Source organism: Bombina bombina, chromosome 4, assembly GCF_027579735.1.
Source record: "Bombina bombina isolate aBomBom1 chromosome 4, aBomBom1.pri, whole genome shotgun sequence".
NCBI classification, from domain to species: domain Eukaryota; kingdom Metazoa; phylum Chordata; class Amphibia; order Anura; family Bombinatoridae; genus Bombina; species Bombina bombina.
Genome location: NC_069502.1, coordinates 126,404,482 through 126,423,638, shown reverse-complemented (window position 1 = coordinate 126,423,638; position 19,157 = coordinate 126,404,482). Strand labels below are relative to the sequence as shown.

Genomic DNA, 19,157 nt, shown 5'->3' with positions numbered 1-19,157 from the left:
TGAAGGCCCATGTGGAAGCCACAGCCCTAGTGGAATGAGCTGTGATTCTTTCAGGAGGCTGCCGTCCGGCAGTCTCGTAAGCCAATCTGATGATGCTTTTAATCCAAAAAGAGAGAGAGGTAGAAGTTGCTTTTTGACCTCTCCCTTTACCAGAATAAACAACAAACAAGGAAGATGTTTGTCTAAAATCCTTTGTAGCATCTAAATAGAATTTTAGAGCACGAACAACATCCAAGTTGTGCAACAAACGTTCCTTCTTTGAAACTGGATTCGGACACAAAGAAGGCACGACTATCTCCTGGTTAATTGTTTTTGTTAGAAACAACTTTTCGGAAGAAAACCAGGTTTAGTACGTATCAACGGAATGTAAGGGTTCAAACGGAACCCCCTGAAGAACTGAAAGAACTAAATTGAGACTCCAAGGAGGAGTCAAAGGTTTGTAAACAGGCTTGATTCTAACCAGAGCCTGAACAAAGGCTTCAACATCTGGCACAGCTGCCAGTTTTTTGTGAAGTAACACAGACAAGGCAGAAATCTGTCCCTTCAAGGAACTAGCAGATAATCCTTTCTCCAAACCTTCTTGAAGGAAGGATAGAATCTTAGGAATTTTTACCTTGTCCCAAGGGAATCCTTTAGATTCACACCAACAGATATATTTTTTCCATATTTTGTGGTAAATTTTTCTAGTTACAGGCTTTCTGGCCTGAACAAGAGTATCAATGACAGAATCTGAGAACCCTCGCTTTGATAAGATCAAGCGTTCAATCTCCAAGCAGTCAGTTGGAGTGAGACCAGATTCGGATGTTCGAACGGACCTTGAACAAGAAGGTCTCGTCTCAAAGGTAGCTTCCATGGTGGAGCCGATGACATATTCACCAGGTCTGCATACCAAGTCCTGCGTGGCCACGCAGGAGCTATCAAGATCACCGATGCTCTCTCCTGATTGATCCTGGCTACCAGCCTGGGAATGAGAGGGAACGGTGGGAATACATAAGCTAGTTTGAAGGTCCAAGGTGCTACTAGTGCATCTACTAGAGTCGCCTTGGGATCCCTGGATCTGGACCCGTAGCAAGGAACCTTGAAGTTCTGACGAGAGGCCATCAGATCCATGTCTGGAATGCCCCACAATTGAGTGATTTGGGCAAAGATTTCCGGATGGAGTTCCCACTCCCCCGGATGAAATGTCTGACGACTCAGAAAATCCGCTTCCCAATTTTCCACTCCTGGGATGTGGATTGCAGACAAGTGGCAGGAGTGAGTCTCCGCCCATTGAATGATTTTGGTCACTTCTTCCATCGCCAGGGAACTCCTTGTTCCCCCCTGATGGTTGATGTACGCAACAGTCGTCATGTTGTCTGATTGAAACCGTATGAACTTGGCCTTTGCTAGCTGAGGCCAAGCCTTGAGAGCATTGAGTATCGCTCTCAGTTCCAGAATATTTATCGGTAGAAGAGATTCTTCCCGAGACCAAAGACCCTGAGCTTTCAGGGGTCCCCAGACCGCGCCCCAGCCCACCAGACTGGCGTCGGTCGTGACAATGACCCACTCTGGTCTGCGGAAGCTCATCCCCTGTGACAGGTTGTCCAGGGACAGCCACCAACGGAGTGAATCTCTGGTCCTCTGATTTACTTGTATCGTCGGAGACAAGTCTGTATAGTCCCCATTCCACTGACTGAGCATGCACAGTTGTAATGGTCTTAGATGAATGCGCGCAAAAGGAACTATGTCCATTGCCGCTACCATCAAACCTATTACTTCCATGCACTGCGCTATGGAAGGAAGAGGAACAGAATGAAGTATTTGACAAGAGTTCAGAAGTTTTGATTTTCTGGCCTCTGTCAGAAAAATCCTCATTTCTAAGGAGTCTATTATTGTTCCCAAGAAGGGAACCCTTGTTGACGGAGACAGAGAACTTTTTTCTACGTTCACTTTCCACCCGTGAGATCTGAGAAAGGCCAGGACAATGTCCGTGTGAGCCTTTGCTTGAGGAAGGGACGACGCTTGAATCAGAATGTCGTCCAAGTAAGGTACTACTGCAATGCCCCTTGGTCTTAGCACCGCTAGAAGGGACCCTAGTACCTTTGTGAAAATCCTTGGAGCAGTGGCTAATCCGAACGGAAGTGCCACAAACTGGTAATGCTTGTCCAGGAATGCGAACCTTAGGAACCGATGATTTCCTTGTGGATAGGAATATGTAGATACGCATCCTTTAAATCCACCGTGGTCATGAATTGACCTTCCTGGATGGAAGGAAGAATAGTTCGAATGGTTTCCATTTTGAACGATGGAACCTTGAGAAACTTGTTTAGGATCTTGAGATCTAAGATTGGTCTGAATGTTCCCTCTTTTTTGGGAACTACGAACAGATTGGAGTAGAACCCCATCCCTTGTTCTCCTAATGGAACAGGATGAATCACTCCCATTTTTAACAGGTCTTCTACACAATGTAAGAATGCCTGTTTTTTTATGTGGTCTGAAGACAATTGAGACCTGTGGAACCTCCCCCTTGGGGGAAGGCCCTTGAATTCCAGAAGATAACCTTGGGAGACTATTTCTAGCGCCCAAGGATCCAGAACATCTCTTGCCCAAGCCTGAGCGAAGAGAGAGAGTCTGCCCCCCACCAGATCCGGTCCCGGATCGGGGGTCAACATCTCATGCTGTCTTGGTAGCAGTGGCAGGTTTATTGGCCTGCTTTCCTTTGTTCCAGCCTTGCATTGGTCTCCAGGCTGGCTTGGCTTGAGAAGTATTACCCTCTTGCTTAGAGGACGTAGCACTTGGGGCTGGTCCGTTTCTGCGAAAGGGACGAAAATTAGGTTTATTTTTGGCCTTGAAAGACCTATCCTGAGGAAGGGCGTGGCCCTTGCCCCCAGTGATCAAAAAAGTGAATAGCAGCACTCCAATAAACTTTTCAATTCTTTATTGCATATCCAGGAGTACAAACAGATAGCAACGTTTCGGACTACATGTCCTTCATCATGCCATACTAACATCACTTCCTCTCCCTCCTTATATACCCCTAAGGACACACCCACATTCTAGTTAACTCTTTACCAACTACAAATACTACTTAATTACTTCTGCATACGTGGGTATCCTATATTAATAATTACTAAACTAATTCACAATCTACCTATATTTAATAGGAAGGTGAAAAATACACAGATTTTTATGAAGGCATCAATATTAATTACACAGTATTTCATTTAAAGAAAGAATATATATCAATTACAATTTCCAGTTTCCCATAACATTACTATTTTTCTTTTGTCTTAATTCTTTTTTTCTTTCTTTTTTTCTTTTTTTCATATATATCACCACACATTCTCAGATTCTGGGTGCCATCAAACTTCGTACACAATACTGATTATCCAAAAAAGAGAAAAAGAGAGACAAACATAAGCATTAGCCATCATATATAATTTTTCTAAAAAAATAGTACCTAAAGAAAAACAGACAGATCATAATCCTTATTCATACCACATGGAACTAAAGAGTTCAAAGTAAAGATCCAAAATGCCTCTCTTTGTTTCAAATGTTGTTCCCTATCCCCCCCTCTTCTACCAGGGGGGATGTGTTCCAAGATTTGGAATCTAAGTTGGCTCACCCCATGTTGTGCTTCTAGGAAATGAGTCGCTACTGGGGATTTTAGATTTTTTCTCCTAATATTTGATTTATGCTCTGTAATTCTATCACGTACCCTACGGGTCGTCTCCCCTACATAAATCAAACCACATGGGCATTTAAGGAGGTAGATGGCATACTCTGTGTTACAAGTTAAAAAATCTTTAATCCAAAACTTTTTCCCTGACTGTGGATGTACAAATGTAGATCCCTTGATCATACTATTACAGTGGGTGCACCCCAGACAAGGGTAACAACCTAGATTTTTGCTTGTAATATATTTCTGTTTATCACTCTTGGTACTCCCAATGTCTGCCTTTACCAAAGAATCTCTAAGGTTCCTACTTCTTCTATACGCAGGCATAGGTGTCTGCTGAAATTCTGGTATGTCTGAATTACAATTCGATAAGATGTACCAATGTTTGCAAATGATCTTATGAATTTGTGTACTTAATTCATTATATCTGGAGACAAACACCAATTTTTCCCCATCTTTCTTTTTAACTTTTTCTCCAGGTTTCAAAAGACTCTCTCTTGTCATCCCTAATATCTTTTCAATTTCTTTGTGGATCAAATTCTCATCATATCCTCGATCCAAAAAGAGATCTCCCATCTCCCTCAGCCTTTTTTCACTTAAGTTGTCTTCTGACACGATGCGGCGTACCCGCATCAACTGGCTTTTTGGTAGGGAGTTTTTTAAGGATTGAGGAATGATCTTTTATTAGCAAGCAGTGCTCATCCTCAATCCTTAAAAAACTCCCTACCAAAAAGCCAGTTGATGCGGGTACGCCGCATCGTGTCAGAAGACAACTTAAGTGAAAAAAGGCTGAGGGAGATGGGAGATCTCTTTTTGGATCGAGGATATGATGAGAATTTGATCCACAAAGAAATTGAAAAGATATTAGGGATGACAAGAGAGAGTCTTTTGAAACCTGGAGAAAAAGTTAAAAAGAAAGATGGGGAAAAATTGGTGTTTGTCTCCAGATATAATGAATTAAGTACACAAATTCATAAGATCATTTGCAAACATTGGTACATCTTATCGAATTGTAATTCAGACATACCAGAATTTCAGCAGACACCTATGCCTGCGTATAGAAGAAGTAGGAACCTTAGAGATTCTTTGGTAAAGGCAGACATTGGGAGTACCAAGAGTGATAAACAGAAATATATTACAAGCAAAAATCTAGGTTGTTACCCTTGTCTGGGGTGCACCCACTGTAATAGTATGATCAAGGGATCTACATTTGTACATCCACAGTCAGGGAAAAAGTTTTGGATTAAAGATTTTTTAACTTGTAACACAGAGTATGCCATCTACCTCCTTAAATGCCCATGTGGTTTGATTTATGTAGGGGAGACGACCCGTAGGGTACGTGATAGAATTACAGAGCATAAATCAAATATTAGGAGAAAAAATCTAAAATCCCCAGTAGCGACTCATTTCCTAGAAGCACAACATGGGGTGAGCCAACTTAGATTCCAAATCTTGGAACACATCCCCCCTGGTAGAAGAGGGGGGGATAGGGAACAACATTTGAAACAAAGAGAGGCATTTTGGATCTTTACTTTGAACTCTTTAGTTCCATGTGGTATGAATAAGGATTATGATCTGTCTGTTTTTCTTTAGGTACTATTTTTTTAGAAAAATTATATATGATGGCTAATGCTTATGTTTGTCTCTCTTTTTCTCTTTTTTGGATAATCAGTATTGTGTACGAAGTTTGATGGCACCCAGAATCTGAGAATGTGTGGTGATATATATGAAAAAAAGAAAAAAAGAAAGAAAAAAAGAATTAAGACAAAAGAAAAATAGTAATGTTATGGGAAACTGGAAATTGTAATTGATATATATTCTTTCTTTAAATGAAATACTGTGTAATTAATATTGATGCCTTCATAAAAATCTGTGTATTTTTCACCTTCCTATTAAATATAGGTAGATTGTGAATTAGTTTAGTAATTATTAATATAGGATACCCACGTATGCAGAAGTAATTAAGTAGTATTTGTAGTTGGTAAAGAGTTAACTAGAATGTGGGTGTGTCCTTAGGGGTATATAAGGAGGGAGAGGAAGTGATGTTAGTATGGCATGATGAAGGACATGTAGTCCGAAACGTTGCTATCTGTTTGTACTCCTGGATATGCAATAAAGAATTGAAAAGTTTATTGGAGTGCTGCTATTCACTTTTTTGAGTTCTGGAATTTGAATTCTGGGTCGTGCAGTGCCCAGCGATAGCGTGCACCCATCTTATAACAGTGTGAGCTGGACTTATTGGATTGATTGATTATATTTGTTACTGCACTAGTCACTTGCACCGCTGTTCCAATGGAGACTGGAAATAATGCAGACTTGAGTACAACAACATTTGCTTACACAGATTTGGAGGCATCCAGAATCACTACTTTGGCATTGGGATCCAGAGACTTCCTAAAGGTACTGCCAGTGGATAAAGCTGGTAATAACTATGAAAGAGCTGTTAAAAAACATGTGGCCTTTGAATTGCACTCAACCACATTAGCTGAATACTACCGGGTGAGAAGAATTCCCCGGGGCCTTCGAATGAGTGCCAGACCTACTCTGATGGTGGATAACATGGAATACTGCAGGAAGTTTGAGCTTATTCTAAATAAATGCTCGTTTGATCTTATGGTGCTTACAGTGGAGTGTTTACAAAAAGAGCTGGAAATACAACAAACAGATATTGGCCGCTTAGAAGCTGAGTTAAAGGCAGCACTTACCATCGATGAGATGGACAAATTTCTTGCAGGGGTGAATTCCCAGATAGCGGAGTTACGGAAAACGCTGGAAGAAAGGAAAAGATCGAAATTCCTCCGTGATGAGGAAGATTACTCGACAGATCGAGTCTACCGCTGGAAGTATGACCCGCAGAACAGGTCAGGAGGTGGGACTTCCGGTCCAAGATGGCGGCGGCAGCGGAGACCGAGAGGAGAAGGGATGTCGCAGAACATGTCGAGTGAATCGACGGGGGACTCAGACGAAACAGCGGCAAACGATTCTGCCGCGGAGGGAAAAAGCACCGCCACAGGAACGGGGAAACAGACACGCAGTACCCGTCAAGGCAACAGTCGAACACGGCGCAAGAAATAGGTAATGTCGGTGAGGTATTGATAGAACGACCTAGGAAAGAGCAAAAGGACAGACTGGTAATTAATATTTCGGATCAAATCATAAAAAATGAGGAACTGTGTGTCCTGGATAAGGGGTTGTCATTCTGCCCACAAAATAAATGTGACTTTTTTGAACTTGATCAGGACTTATATAAATTGTTTAGAAAGATCAAATTGAAATCGTTCTTTGCTTTAAAGAGTACTGAGGGGAATGTAATAACATCTGAGAATGTGAATATATATAAGTCAAGTACAAGGGACCAATTGAGTTTAAAGAGATTACAACTTAAAAACAAAAAAAGATTTAATCCTCAATATTATCACAAGAGCATAGATACGTTTATTTCCCAAGTGTATTGTGATATCAATAAATTGAAAAAGAAGCACAGCACCAGGGGATTTAAGTTTAAACACAGGGTATCCAATTTCTCTAGAAAGGAGAGAGATAGTTTGTTGAATATTAAAAATAACAAACTATTAATAATTAAATCTGCTGATAAGGGCGGAGCCACTGTGTTACAGAATAAAGGGGATTATGTATCAGAAATATTACACCAGTTGTCTGATAAAGATATTTATTTGCCGATCACATATAATCCTGTTTTTATCATTCAGAAGGAACTAAACAGGTGTATTGATATTGCTATTCAAAAGGGCATTATTGGACAGGAAGAAAAAGAGTTTTTGATTAACAAACACCCGAGAACACCTGTCCTATACACACTTCCAAAAATCCATAAAAATTTGATGAAACCACCAGGCCGTCCGATTGTGGCTGGGGTGGACAGTGTGTTCTCGGGTGTTTCTGTTTATCTAGACCGTATCCTTAGGAGGTTTGTAGTGGAGTCTCAATCATTCATCAGAGACACTGGGGATTTCCTAAACAAATTGGAGGATATCTCTGTTTCTCTGGATAAATGTATCCTCTATAGTATGGATGTGTCCAGCCTTTACACCTCCATCAGTCATGATGGGGGTGTGGGGGCAGTGGACAAAATGATGACAGACTCAAATCTGTTTAATGGGGAAGAGAAACATTTTATATTGGAATTATTGGACATCATACTTCGTTACAATTACTTTTTATTCCAAGATCAATTTTATATTCAAAAGCAAGGTACAGCAATGGGCTCCAATGTCGCCCCTACATATGCCAACATCTATATGAGTATATATGAAGAGAAACTGGTTTATAATAATAAACTTTTTAAACAATATGGCGCCACATGGTGGCGCTATATTGATGATGTTTTTGGCATGTGGCTGGGCGACATTGGTAGCCTATTGCAGTTTGTGGACACACTAAATTTCTCTACAAGGAATATCAAGTTTACCCTGGTCCACAGTGAGGAAAGTGTTGCCTTTTTAGACACTTTGGTGTTTAAAGATAAGGATAGAATCAGGATAGATTTGTATAAGAAAGAGACGGATAGGAATGATCTTTTATTAGCAAGCAGTGCTCATCCTCAATCCTTAAAAAACTCCCTACCAAAAAGCCAGTTGATGCGGGTACGCCGCATCGTGTCAGAAGACAACTTAAGTGAAAAAAGGCTGAGGGAGATGGGAGATCTCTTTTTGGATCGAGGATATGATGAGAATTTGATCCACAAAGAAATTGAAAAGATATTAGGGATGACAAGAGAGAGTCTTTTGAAACCTGGAGAAAAAGTTAAAAAGAAAGATGGGGAAAAATTGGTGTTTGTCTCCAGATATAATGAATTAAGTACACAAATTCATAAGATCATTTGCAAACATTGGTACATCTTATCGAATTGTAATTCAGACATACCAGAATTTCAGCAGACACCTATGCCTGCGTATAGAAGAAGTAGGAACCTTAGAGATTCTTTGGTAAAGGCAGACATTGGGAGTACCAAGAGTGATAAACAGAAATATATTACAAGCAAAAATCTAGGTTGTTACCCTTGTCTGGGGTGCACCCACTGTAATAGTATGATCAAGGGATCTACATTTGTACATCCACAGTCAGGGAAAAAGTTTTGGATTAAAGATTTTTTAACTTGTAACACAGAGTATGCCATCTACCTCCTTAAATGCCCATGTGGTTTGATTTATGTAGGGGAGACGACCCGTAGGGTACGTGATAGAATTACAGAGCATAAATCAAATATTAGGAGAAAAAATCTAAAATCCCCAGTAGCGACTCATTTCCTAGAAGCACAACATGGGGTGAGCCAACTTAGATTCCAAATCTTGGAACACATCCCCCCTGGTAGAAGAGGGGGGGATAGGGAACAACATTTGAAACAAAGAGAGGCATTTTGGATCTTTACTTTGAACTCTTTAGTTCCATGTGGTATGAATAAGGATTATGATCTGTCTGTTTTTCTTTAGGTACTATTTTTTTAGAAAAATTATATATGATGGCTAATGCTTATGTTTTTCTCTCTTTTTCTCTTTTTTGGATAATCAGTATTGTGTACGAAGTTTGATGGCACCCAGAATCTGAGAATGTGTGGTGATATATATGAAAAAAAGAAAAAAAGAAAGAAAAAAAGAATTAAGACAAAAGAAAAATAGTAATGTTATGGGAAACTGGAAATTGTAATTGATATATATTCTTTCTTTAAATGAAATACTGTGTAATTAATATTGATGCCTTCATAAAAATCTGTGTATTTTTCACCTTCCTATTAAATATAGGTAGATTGTGAATTAGTTTAGTAATTATTAATATAGGATACCCACGTATGCAGAAGTAATTAAGTAGTATTTGTAGTTGGTAAAGAGTTAACTAGAATGTGGGTGTGTCCTTAGGGGTATATAAGGAGGGAGAGGAAGTGATGTTAGTATGGCATGATGAAGGACATGTAGTCCGAAACGTTGCTATCTGTTTGTACTCCTGGATATGCAATAAAGAATTGAAAAGTTTATTGGAGTGCTGCTATTCACTTTTTTGAGTTCTGGAATTTGAATTCTGGGTCGTGCAGTGCCCAGCGATAGCGTGCACCCATCTTATAACAGTGTGAGCTGGACTTATTGGATTGATTGATTCCTTGCCCCCAGTGATATCAGAGATAATCTCTTTCAAGTCAGGGCCAAACAGCGTTTTCCCCTTGAAAGGAATGTTAAGCAATTTGTTCTTGGAAGACGCATCCGCTGACCAAGATTTTAACCAAAGCGCTCTGCGCGCCACAATAGCAAAACCAGAATTTTTCGCCGCTAACCTAGCCAATTGCAAAGTGGCGTCTAGGGTGAAAGAATTAGCCAATTTGAGAGCACGAATTCTGTCCATAATCTCCTCATAAGAAGAAGAATTATTATTGATAGCCTTTTCTAGCTCATCGAACCAGAAACACGCGGCTGTAGTGACAGGAACAATGCATGAAATTGGTTGTAGAAGGTAACCTTGCTGAACAAACATCTTTTTAAGCAAACCTTCTAATATTTTATCCATAGGATCTTTGAAAGCACAACTATCTTCTATGGGTATAGTGGTGCGTTTGTTTAGAGTAGAAACCGCCCCCTCGACCTTGGGGACTGTCTGCCATAAGTCCTTTCTGGGGTCGACCATAGGAAACAATTTTTTAAATATGGGGGGAGGGACGAAAGGTATACCGGGCCTTTCCCATTCTTTATTTACAATGTCCGCCACCCGCTTGGGTATAGGAAAAGCTTCGGGGGGCCCCGGGACCTCTAGGAACTTGTCCATTTTACATAGTTTCTCTGGAATGACCAAATTCTCACAATCATCCAGAGTGGATAACACCTCCTTAAGCAGAGCGCGGAGATGTTCCAATTTAAATTTAAATGTAATCACATCAGGTTCAGCTTGTTGAGAAATTTTCCCTGAATCTGAAATTTCTCCCTCAGACAAAACCTCCCTGGCCCCCTCAGATTGGTGTAGGGGCCCTTCAGAACCAATATCATCAGCGTCCTCATGCTCTTCAGTATTTTCTAAAACAGAGCAGTCGCGCTTTCGCTGATAAGTGGGCATTTTGGCTAAAATGTTTTTGATAGAATTATCCATTACAGCCGTTAATTGTTGCATAGTAAGGAGTATTGGCGCGCTAGATGTACTAGGGGCCTCCTGTGTGGGCAAGACTGGTGTAGACGAAGGAGGGGATGATGCAGTACCATGCTTACTCCCCTCACTTGAGGAATCATCTTGGGCATCATTTTCTCTAAATTTTGTGTCACATAAATCACATCTATTTAAATGAGAAGGAACCTTGGCTTCCCCACATTCAGAACACAGTCTATCTGGTAGTTCAGACATGTTAAACAGGCAAAAACTTGATAACAAAGTACAAAAAACGTTTTAAAATAAATCGTTACTGTCACTTTAAATTTTAAACTGAACACACTTTATTACTGCAATTGCGAAAAAGTATGAAGGAATTGTTCAAAATTCACCAAAATTTCACCACAGTGTCTTAAAGCCTTAAAAGTATTGCACACCAAATTTGGAAGCTTTAACCCTTAAAATAACGGAACCGGAGCTGTTTTTATATTTAACCCCTTTACAGTCCCTGGTATCTGCCTTGCTGAGACCCAACCAAGCCCAAAGGGGAATACGATACCAAAAGACGCCTTCAGAAAGTCTTTTCTATGTATCAGAGCTCCTCACACATGCATCTGCATGTCATGCTTCTCAAAAGCAAGTGCGCAATACAGGCGCGAAAATGAGACTCTGCCTATGATTAGGGAAAGCCCCTAGAGAATAAGGTGTCCAATACAGTGCCTGCCGGTTATTTTACATAATTCCCAAGATTAAAATAATTCCTCAAGGCTATGGAGTGTAAAATATAAATCGATTTAGCCCAGAAAATGTCTACAGTCTTAGAAAGCCCTTGTGAAGCCCTTTATTTCTTTCTGTAATAAAAATGGCTTACCGGATCCCATAGGGAAAATGACAGCTTCCAGCATTACATCGTCTTGTTAGAATGTGTCATACCTCAAGCAGCAAAAGTCTGCTCACTGTTCCCCCAACTGAAGTTAATTCCTCTCAACAGTCCTGTGTGGAACAGCCATCGATTTTAGTAACGGTTGCTAAAATCATTTTCCTCTTACAAACAGAAATCTTCATCTCTTTTCTGTTTCAGAGTAAATAGTACATACCAGCACTATTTTAAAATAACAAACTCTTGATTGAATAATAAAAACTACAGTTAAACACTAAAAAACTCTAAGCCATCTCCGTGGAGATGTTGCCTGTACAACGGCAAAGAGAATGACTGGGGAAGGCGGAGCCTAGGAGGGATCATGTGACCAGCTTTGCTGGGCTCTTTGCCATTTCCTGTTGGGGAGGAGAATATCCCACAAGTAAGGATGACGCCGTGGACCGGACACACCTATGTTGGAGAAAAGGGTCTTACCTTTGAAAGGGGTATTAAGCAATTTTGTCTTGGAAGATACATCCGCCGACCAAGACTTTAGCCAGAGCGCTCTGCGCGCCCCAATTGTAAACCCTGAATTTTTCGCCGCTAACCTCGCTAACTGCAAAGCGGTGTCTAAAATAAAGGAATTAGCTAACTTAAGTGCGTGAATTCTGTCCATGACTTCCTCATACAGAGTCTCCCTACTGAGCGACTTTTCCAGTTCCTCGAACCAGAACCACGCCGCTGTAGTGACAGGAATAATGCACGAAATAGGTTAAAGGAGGTAACCTTGCTGTACAAAAATCTTTTTAAGCAAGCCCTCCAATTTTTTATCCATAGGATCTTTGAAAGCACAATTGTCCTCAATAGGAATGGTCGTGCGCTTGGCTAGAGTAGAAACCGCCCCCTCGACCTTAGGGACTGTTTGCCATGTGTCCTTCCTGGGGTCGACCATAGGGAACAATTTCTTAAATATAGGAGGAGGGACAAAAGGTATGCCTGGCTTCTCCCACTCCTTAATCACTATGTCCGCCACCCGTTTAGGTATCGGAAAAGCATCAGGGTGCACCGGGACCTCAAGGAACTTGTCCATCTTGCGCAATTTTTCTGGGTTGACCAGATTGTCACAATCATCCAGAGTAGATAGCACCTCCTTAAGTAATGCGCGGAGATGCTCTAATTTTGATTTAAATGTCACAACATCAGGTTCTGCCTGCTGAGAAATTCTTCCTGTATCAGAAATTTCCCCATCTGACAAACCCTCCCTCACTGCCACTTCAGATGGGTGTGAGGGTATGACAGAAAAATTATCATCAGCGCCCTCCTGCTCTACAGTGTTTAAAACAGAGCAATCGCGCTTTCTCTGAAATGCTGGCATTTTGGATAAAATATTAGCTATGGAGTTATCCATTACTGCTGTCAATTGCTGCATAGTAACAAGCATTGGTGCGCTAGAAGTACTAGGGGTCGCCTGCGCGGGCATAACTGGTATAGACACAGAAGGAGATGATGTAGAACTATGTCTACTTCCTTCATCTGAGGAATCATCCTGGGCAACTTTACAATTTGTGACAGTACTGTCCTTACTTTGTTTGGACGCTATGGCACAATTATCACACATATTTGAAGGGGGAACCACATTGGCTACCATACATACAGAACATGATCTATCTGAAGGTACAGACATGTTAAACAGGCTTAAACTGGTTAATAAAGCACAAAAACCGTTTTAAAACAAAACCGTTACTGTCTCTTTAAATGTTAAACAGGGCACACTTTATTACTGAATATGTGAAAAACTATGAAGGAATTATCCAATCTTTACCAAACTTTCACCACAGTGTCTTAATGCATTCAAAGTATTGCACCACAATTTTCAAGCTGTTAACCCTTAAAATGTGGAAACCGGAGCCGTTTTTAATTTTAACCCCCTTACAGTCCCAGCTACAGCCTTTGCTGCGACTTCACCAATCCCAGGGGGGTATATGATATCAAATGAAGCCTTCTAGGAACGTTTTTAGTGGATTCCAGACCCACACACATGCAGCTGCATGTACTGTACTCAAAAGTAACTGCACAGTAATGGCGCGAAAATGAGGCTCTGCCTACTACAGAGAAAGGCCCTTCCTGACTGGGAAGGTGTCTTAACAAGTGCCTGGTGCTAAAAAACGTTCCCCAATGTTATAAAAGTGTGAAATTCAACTTCAAACTGCATATAATACTTAAATAAAGCAATCAATTTAGCCCTTAAGAGTGTCTACCAGTGTATAGCCCCTAATAAGCCCTTTATTCTGTTTGAGACTAAGAAAATGGCTTACCAATCCCCATGAGGGAAAATGACAGCCTTCCAGCATTACACAGTCTTGTTAGAAAAATGGCTAGTCATACCTTGAGCAGAAAAGTCTGCAAACTGTTCCCCCCAACTGAAGTTCTCTCATCTCAACAGTCCTGTGTGGGAACAGCAACTGATTTTAGTTACTGTCTGCTAAAATCATAATCCTCTTTTAAACAGAACTCTTCATCTCTTTCTGTTTCAGAGTAAATAGTACATACCAGCACTATTTTAAAATAACAAACTCTTGATAGAAGAATAAAAAACTACAACTAAACACCACAAACTCCTCACCATCCCCGAGGAGATGCTACTTGTTCAGAGCGGCAAGGAGAATGACTGGGGGGGGGCGGAGCCTGGGAGGGACTATATGGACAGCTCTTGCTGTGTGCTCTCCTTGCCTTTCCCTGTGGGGGAGGAGAATATCCCACAAGTAATGGATGACGCCGTGGACCGGACACACCAATGTTGGAGAAATAAAGGAATTAGCCAACTTCAGTGCGTGAATTCTGTCCATGACTTCATCATATGGAGTCTCCTTCTGGAGCGAATTTTCTAGTTCATCGAACCAAAAAGACGCCGCCGTGGTGACAGGAATAATGCATGAAATTGGTTGAAGAAGGAAAACTTGCTGAACAAAGATTTTCTTAAGCAACCCTTCTAATTTTTTATCCATAGGATACTTGAAAGCGCAACTGTCCTCTATTGGTATAGTTGTGCGCTTAGCCAACGTTGAAACTGCCCCTCTACCTTAGGGACCGTCTGCCATGCGTCCCTTCTGGGGTCAACAATGGGGAACATTTTCTTAAATATAGGAGGGGGAACAAAAGGTACCCCTGGCTTCTCCCACTCCTTAGTCACTATATCGCCACCCTCTTGGGTATCGGAAACGCATCAGAGTGCACAGGGACCTCTAAAAATTTGTCCATTTTGCACAATTTCTCTGGAATCACCAAAGGATCACAATCATCAAGTGTCGCTAGCACCTCCTTAAGTAGAGCGCGGAGGTGTTCTAGCTTAAATTTAAATGCAATGGTATCAGGCTCTGCCTGCTGAGAAATTTTTCCTGTGTCAGAAATTTCCCCCTCAGACAGGCCCTCCCTCACCGCCAACTCAGATTGATGTGAGGGCACAACAGATAAATTATCCTCTGTATTTAAAACTGAGCAATCACGCTTTCTAGGAAAAGCTGTCAGTTTGGATAAAAAGGCTGCTAGAGAATTATCCATTACTGCTGCTAATTGCTGCATAGTGACAGCCATTGGCGCGCTAGATGTACTAGGTATCGCTTGCGCGGGCAAAGCTGGTGTTGACACAGAAGGAGAGGATAATGAACTATCCTCACTACCTTCATTTAAAGAATCATCTTGGGCAACATCTTTAAATGTGACAGTACTGTCCTTTATCTGTTTGGACGCTATGGCACACTTCACACATACATTTAATGGGGGAACCACCTTGGCCTTTATACACACAGAACATAGGCTATCTGAAGGCACAGACATGTTAGACAGACTTAGGTAAAACTTTAATGCAATAAAAGTTATTTTATACAAAACCGTTACTGTCTCTTTAAATAATAAAGGTACACACTTTATTACTGAAACGTCAGAAAAACATCAAAGAAATATCCGATTTTTATGAATTTTTCACCACAGTGTCTTAATGCTTTGAAAGTATTGCACACCAATTTTCAGACAAATTAACCCTTTAATGCCCAAACCGGAGCTAACAGTAGCAATTAACCGGTTAAAAACACTACAGTCCCATGCCACAGTCTTTACTGCATTGTTTACCTTCCTTATGGGTTATTCAAATAAGTAATAAGTCTCTCTGAAGTTCTTTTCCAAGCCTCTGGACACTCCACGTGAAGCTGCATGAACTACCTAGTGAAAAGCAACTGCGCAACTGAGGCGCGAAAATGAGGCCTCCTCCCTCTGCATTCCAGAGTGAAGGGGCCTTTCTGACAAGATTAGGTGTCTAAACAACTGCCAGGCGTAATATAATTCCCCAAAAGTGTTTCAAAGTCTGAAAAACACTTAAAATGTCACATAAACATGTTAAAAAGAAATCGACTTAGCCCACAATAGTGTCAACCAGCATAGAGCCCTAGTTATAAGCCTTAATTCTGTCACTGAGTCTAAGAAAATGGCTTACCTATCCCAGAAGGGATAACTGACAGTCTTCTAGCATTACTTGGTCTTGTTAGAAAAATGACTGATCATACCTTAAGCAGATAAGCCTGCAAACTGTTCCCCCCAACTGAAGTTCTCTGGTTTCAACAGTCCTGTGTGGGAACAGCAATCGATTTTAGTTACTGGTGCTAAAATCATACTCTTTTAACAGAAATCTTCATCACTTTCTGTTGTAGAGTAAATAGTACAAACCGGCACTATTTTAAAATAAAACTCTTGATAGAAGAAATAAAAACTACAACTAACACCACATACTCTTTACCATCCCCGTGGAGATGCTACTTGTTCAGAGCGGCAAAGAGAATGACTGGGGGCAGAGCTAGAGGGGGGACTATATGGACAGCTTTGCTGTGTGCTCTCTTTGCCATTTCCTGTAGGGAATGAGAATATCCCACAAGTAAGGATGAAGCCGTGGACCGGATACACCAATGTAGGAGAAATGGGAGGCGCAGTGAGAATTATGTCCCACCAGTTACGATAGCTCTAAAGCCACCGGAGCTCTACTGTAGAGACTGATATGGACTAAGCTACACCCCAGAACAAATTAGCACACACTGGCACTACTCATAAAACAAAAAACTCTTGATTGAAGAATCTTAACTAACACCTCACTTTACCTGCTTCCTATCACTAACGTAGGCAAAGAGAATGACTGGCGTGGGAGGGAAGGGAGGAGCTATTTAACAGCTCTGCTGTGGTGCTCTTTGCCTCTTCCTGCTGACCAGGAAGTGAATATCCCATAAGTAATGAAGATGATCCGTGGACTCATCGTGTCTTTAAGAAGAAAGAAGAGACATTCCTCGAATAATGAGCCATAACTCTCTCAGGAAACTGCAGCCCTGAAAAGCAAATGAAGTAAACTTCTCAACCAGAAAAAAAGAGAAATAGCAGTAGTTTTCTAATACAGAGAAAACAAACAAAAACATAAGCCCGCACAACATCCAAATTCTGCACACACGTACTTCAAAAGATAAGAATGAGTACACAGAGGGAACAACGATTCCCAAACAATATTTCCACTTAGGATAAAAAACCGCCTTAACCAAAATAAAAAAGTGAATCACACTGCAAAGCCAAGAGTACCTAAACTCTCCGAACAGAAGATATAAGAAAAGAAAAAACATTCCAAGATAAAATTTTAAAATCTATGGAATGCTACAGCTCAAACTGAGCCTGCTGCAAAACCTTAAAAACTAGGTTAACAACTCCAGGAGGAGCAACAGACTTAAACACAGGCCTGATACTAAACCAGGGTCTGGCAAAAAGATTACATGTCTGGCACATACGCCAGACACCTGAATAAAAAAGGATAACGCAGAAATCTGACCCTTCAGAGAACTGACTGACAAAACGTCCTCCAGAACGTCCCAAAGATGGGCAAAACCCCTAGTGATCCCGAACCTACTTTCAAGAGTAGGCCATAGACTCACACCAGAGCAGCAGCTTAAACGCTGAGCTGAAGTCAGAAGTCAGTGTTTTGTTTTTTGCAGCTAGCTCCCAGTAAGGCATTGCTGCTCCTGCTCTTGATATATGGATAGGAAGTTTAAAGTTTTAGTGGAAGCTTAAAAATGCTTGATGAAATGTGAGTGTCTAATATTCCACCAAATATTAAGAAACTGTGTTAATCCCATCAGCCTCATACATCCCATTAAAATATTAAGTAGCTATTGGAGATATAAAAAAAAAAAAAAAAAATGTAATTCTTGCACATACATGTTACTTGTAAATACATTTTGTTATTATATAATTTATGTATGTGTCCGTATATCTTAAAACAAATTAGTTTAACTTCCTGTTTGCTAGTACAACGAAATTACTGTGTCACAAAATGAAGTAGGTCTAAAAAGGAAATTTATGCTTACCTGATAAATTGATTTCTTCTACGATACGACGAGTCCACGGATTTCCTCCTTACTTGTGGGATATTATCCTCCTGCTAACAGGAAGTGGCAAAGAGCACCACAGCAGAGCTGTATATATAGCTCCTCCCTTCCCCTCCACCTCCAGTCATTCGACCGAAGGTTATAGGAAGAGAAAGGAAAAGCCTTATAGGTGCAGAGGTGACTGAAGTTGTAAATAATAAAAAACTATAATCTGTCTTAAAATTGACAGGGAGGGCCGTGGACTCTTATCGTAGAAGAAATCAATTTATCAGGTAAGCATAAATTTCCTTTTCTTGTACAAGATACGACAAGTCCACGGATTCATCCTTTACTTGTGGGATACAATACCAAAGCAACAGGACACGGATGAAAGGGACGGACAAGACAGGAACCTAAACGGAAGGCACCACTGCTTGAAGAACTTTTCTCCCAAAAACAGCCTCAGAAGAAGCAAAAGTATCAAATTTATAAAATTTGGAAAAAGTATGAAGGGACGACCAAGTCACAGCCTTTCAAATCTGTTCAACAGATGCATCGTTTTTAAAAGCCCATGTGGAAGCCACAGCCCTAGTAGAATAAGCCGTAATTCTTTCAGGAGGCTGCTGATCAGCAGTCTCATATGCCAGGCGGATGATACTTCTCAGACAAAAAGAAAGAGGTAGCCGTAGCTATCTGACCCCTACATATTCCAGAATAAATGAATAATGAAGATGATTGACGGAAATCCTTAGTTGCCTGTAAGTAAAACTTTAAGGCACGGACCACGTCCAGATTATGCAACATACGCTCCTTCTTAGAAGGATTAGGACACAAGGAAGGAACAACAATTTCCTGATTAATATTTTTATTCGAAACAACCTTAGGAAGAAATCCAGGTTTGGTATGTAAAACCACCTTAACAGAATGAAAAATGAGATGAGGCGAATCACACTAACGCTGAAAGCTCGGAAACTCTTCGAGCAGAAGAAATAGCAACCAAAAACAGAACTTTCCAAGATAACAATTTAATATCTATGGAATACATAGGTTCAAACGGAACCCCTTGAAGAACACGAAGAACTAAATTCAAACTCCAGGGAGGAGTAATAGGTCTAAATACAGGCTTAATTCTAGATAGAGCCTGACAAAAAGACTGAACATCTGGCACATCTGC

General features: G+C 40.7%; 1 protein-coding gene across 1 annotated transcript in view; it reads right to left on the bottom strand.

Moving 5' to 3' along the window:
• ATAD2B (ATPase family AAA domain containing 2B) overlaps positions 1–19,157 on the bottom strand; it is an 823,789-nt gene that overhangs the window by 634,767 nt on the left and 169,865 nt on the right. The window contains exon 9 of the mRNA XM_053711168.1: positions 6,364–6,427. Within this exon, the coding sequence (XP_053567143.1) occupies positions 6,364–6,427 (64 nt within the window). The remainder of the gene's footprint in view (positions 1–6,363; positions 6,428–19,157) is intronic.